Here is a 3,500-nt window from a genome sequence, read left to right on the forward strand (position 1 = left end):
CTTTTTCACTTGTAAAAAATCAACAAATTTAGTTTCAGTATGTTCAATTATTGTACTATGCTAACAAGCACAGATTCTTCTATTTAGTTAATTGCCACGAAATTTCGAATTTATTTTTGATTAACAATGACATTTCAAACCATTTAATACCAAGTTCCATTCTTACCCACACTGGTTTTGAAAGAGTCTCCAACATGAATACTCGAGACTAATAGTTTGGAAAGTCAAACAATCTTCACATTCTTATAAAAACCAACACAAAAAGGGCTTTAACTGAAAATAAAATTGAAGCCTAATGCCAACTTATTGAAAAATAATAAATTTACAAAGAATGGGGAGCTGCAGATAAGTCAGTTAATTTTGTCAATAAAATTTGTCAAATTCGAAAAATTGCTTAGTTCTTTAAATTGAAATATAGTTTCACTATTTAAATATTTCACAATATACAACAATGTCTTCTTTCTCTCAAATGGACTATTAGTAAGTATATAAACCTTCTGTTGTTATCATTTTTATAAAAAAAAAATAGAAGGATAAGTATAATTAGTTACTTGTGATTACTTTTGTCAAGCAAGAGATGTCTTATTAATGATTATACTAAGCTATTCAAAAACTATAAGGTGACACCTCCAGTATGATATTATATATTATTAAATATTTCTAGCCAAATAATTACAAAAAAATATATTTCTTTTAAGAAATAATCATGTAATAAACAAATCTTACATTTTCAGTAATATAATTTATTATAACCATTGCACAACAATTTTTAAATGAATAAAAATAATCTCTCATACAACATATTTAGATATAATAATGAACATGAGTTTGATTTATAACACTTACTGTGCCAAACATTGAGACAGTGCCACACAAAAGTTTGTTTCAGTGAGAGTCTATTGATACAGTAGGACTAATGCTAGAGATCACAGACGAGTCTTTATCAGAGTCCAGAGTCCTACATAGCTTGGCTTCAGAATATCTCATACTAGGTATCCCCATCATGTTCTGGGGGTGAGAGTTCAGTAGAGACACTGGCGACGGTTTGATCGGTAAACACACAGATCCTGCTCGTTGATTGCACCTTATAATGTTTTGATACTCGGCTGACAAGTTGTAAGAAGATGCTAGAGAAGATAACAAGTCCCCAGACGGGTATGGCGAGAGTAAGTTAGAACAAGATAAAGTTCCGGCAAACTGTGAAGCAAACGCTGGCAATGGCGTTGGTATAATGGGTTGAGTCATTTGTGTACTACTACTGCTCTTGTTATCTGGAGCTATGATATTGTCTATAGTGAATGGTTGTTTGTACGTATTGCTGTTCCCGTGTCCCGTCAGAAGTCCGTAAGGATGTAGTCTAGGGCTAACTCCTCCGCCTCCTCCTCCTGACTGGATATATCTCATCAGTGCTTGGTCGTGCATATACTGAGATTCCATTTCAGATTTCATTGCTTCCATTTGTCCTCCTCTGTGTTGAAACTTGAATCGCTTCCTTCTCCTCAAGAAACTTCCATTTTCGAACATGTCTCCACACATTGGATGCAGTGCCCAGTAACTTCCTTTGCCTGGACGATCAGGTCGTCTTGGAATTTTAAGAAAGCAGTCATTAAAGGACAAATTATGCCGCAGAGAGTTCTGCCACCTTTGTGTGTTTTGTCTGTAAAATGGAAATCTATCCATAATAAATTTATAAATTTCACTCAAAGGCAGCATCTTTTCTTGAGAGCCTTGAATAGCCATTGCTGTTAAAGCTATATACGAGTATGGTGGCTTCTGGTCGTTATAAGTATTCCTTCCTGGACGTGGCATCGTGAAAAGTTTACTTTATAAACCAAAACTTTCAATGTTTGTTTTCACTTATTGATCACCCAAACAGCGTTTGGTTTGCCTCTCAAGCAACTATTTCAAACACAATTGACACATTCAGCAGAAAACTTGAAATAAAGTATCTTCTTCAGGAAAACAAATTTAATTTGGCATACAAATACTTGACATATCAAGAAATAACACCCTCTGCGTGTAGCTTATTATTGTAAGCGAAACCGACATGGTCTATACGTCAGTCATCTGTTTAGGGGCAGGAACATTACCTAATTTGGTAAGCTGCTGCTTAATCTTGTGTCCAATAACGAACCTGATTGGTTTATCATATGTTCTTTTAAAAATAACTTTCTTTTTAGTCGCATCACGAATACTAATACGTCAAATGAAAGAGAAAATGATAAATTGATTTCAAATGGACCAGATTTAATCCCCATTATTTGATAGATTCTAGTGGTGTGGAAATAGAAAAGCTATTACAAGTAAAGTTTCAATAGAAATGATAGGACGAGTTTGAGTGGCGACTTTGTTGAATGCCGTAATAAAATGCATGATTTCAGTCCATAAACATAAACAACCATCTAAAGAAAAATACTGACAGAAGGCTTAATGTAATTGAAGAAATAACAAAAATAAACCAAACCGAAAATATTTAATCACCTTAATCGGAAATTAAAAACATTGTAATATTTTTCTTTATTTATATAAAAACACTATTTTCAATACATATAAGAATTTAGTTAAAATTTGTTGATCTTTGTTCAAGCATTTTTGTTTAAATATAAACTTCATACTCAATTGTACAATATTGTAAAATCATACACTCTGTTAATGTTGTATTTTGGTGTATTTCTTTTTAAGATAAAATGGACCAAAATGGCAAACAAATAAAATTAAGAGTGACAATTCGTTATAACAAAACTTAAAGTTATATTTTCGGATTTTCAAAATTACTACTAGTTTTTTTCCCATTTCAAATAAAGCTCCTGCCGATCTATATAAAAAATTTTAATGTATTGCTCTTGGCATAAAAACATATTGAAAAAACATATGACTACTATTTTTTTTGTGGTTAGATTTCTTGACTAATTGTCTGTAACTTGTTGTTTTTGTACACTACAACGCACTTCCTAATTCTACAATTCCTAGAATTAAAACAATGTGATTAGGACCTTCTCGAACTTGAAGTTAACCTTTGATCCGGTTTGAAGACTTTATAGATGATAAAACGCTGCCCCTTTTGGAATGGTTTTTTTTTTTTTGTAATGCGTGTAGTAATCTGGTGCAATGGAAGAACTTTTTGACAAGCATTAATACACAATATTTCTTGTACACATAAAGGACATTTTTTTTTAAATTTCATTATAAGAGTTCTTAATTACTCTTTTAAATCAAAGAATATACAGAAAATTAAAAAATCTGTTATAATGCAGTAAGAAGAAAAATAATATGTGATAAATTTGATCTGAAATGAAACATAATTTATTTAACGACCACCTTTATATTCATATTCTGTGTTTTACTCCACACGCAGAGAAATAAGCAAACTTTCAAATAGCTGTAAATTCAATTAAAGTTATCCGTATTGGGACTATATAAACGAATTGAATTTTAAATGCAACAAATCACAATACCTCATACATTTGTGTGAATAAAAGTAAATGTATGACAGCAGATAA

At 31.5% G+C, this 3,500-nt stretch overlaps 1 protein-coding gene across 1 annotated transcript; it reads right to left on the reverse strand.

The window, feature by feature from the left end:
- Positions 1-727: 727 nt before the first annotated feature.
- On the reverse strand, positions 728-1,999 carry LOC139518370 (forkhead box protein B1-like). The gene has a single exon (XM_071309923.1). It carries the CDS (start codon positions 1,807-1,809, stop codon positions 886-888), a length of 924 nt encoding a protein of 307 aa, XP_071166024.1. The 5' UTR covers positions 1,810-1,999; the 3' UTR covers positions 728-885.
- Positions 2,000-3,500: the final 1,501 nt, after the last annotated feature.

The sequence above is a fragment of the Mytilus edulis genome, chromosome 4 (assembly GCF_963676685.1).
Source record: "Mytilus edulis chromosome 4, xbMytEdul2.2, whole genome shotgun sequence".
In the NCBI taxonomy this organism is placed as follows: Eukaryota; Metazoa; Mollusca; class Bivalvia; order Mytilida; family Mytilidae; genus Mytilus; species Mytilus edulis.

Excerpts from the sequence above, each read along its gene's own strand:
- LOC139518370 (XM_071309923.1), bottom strand. The coding sequence starts at position 1,809 with ATGCCACGTCCAGGAAGGAATACTTATAACGACCAGAAGCCACCATAC.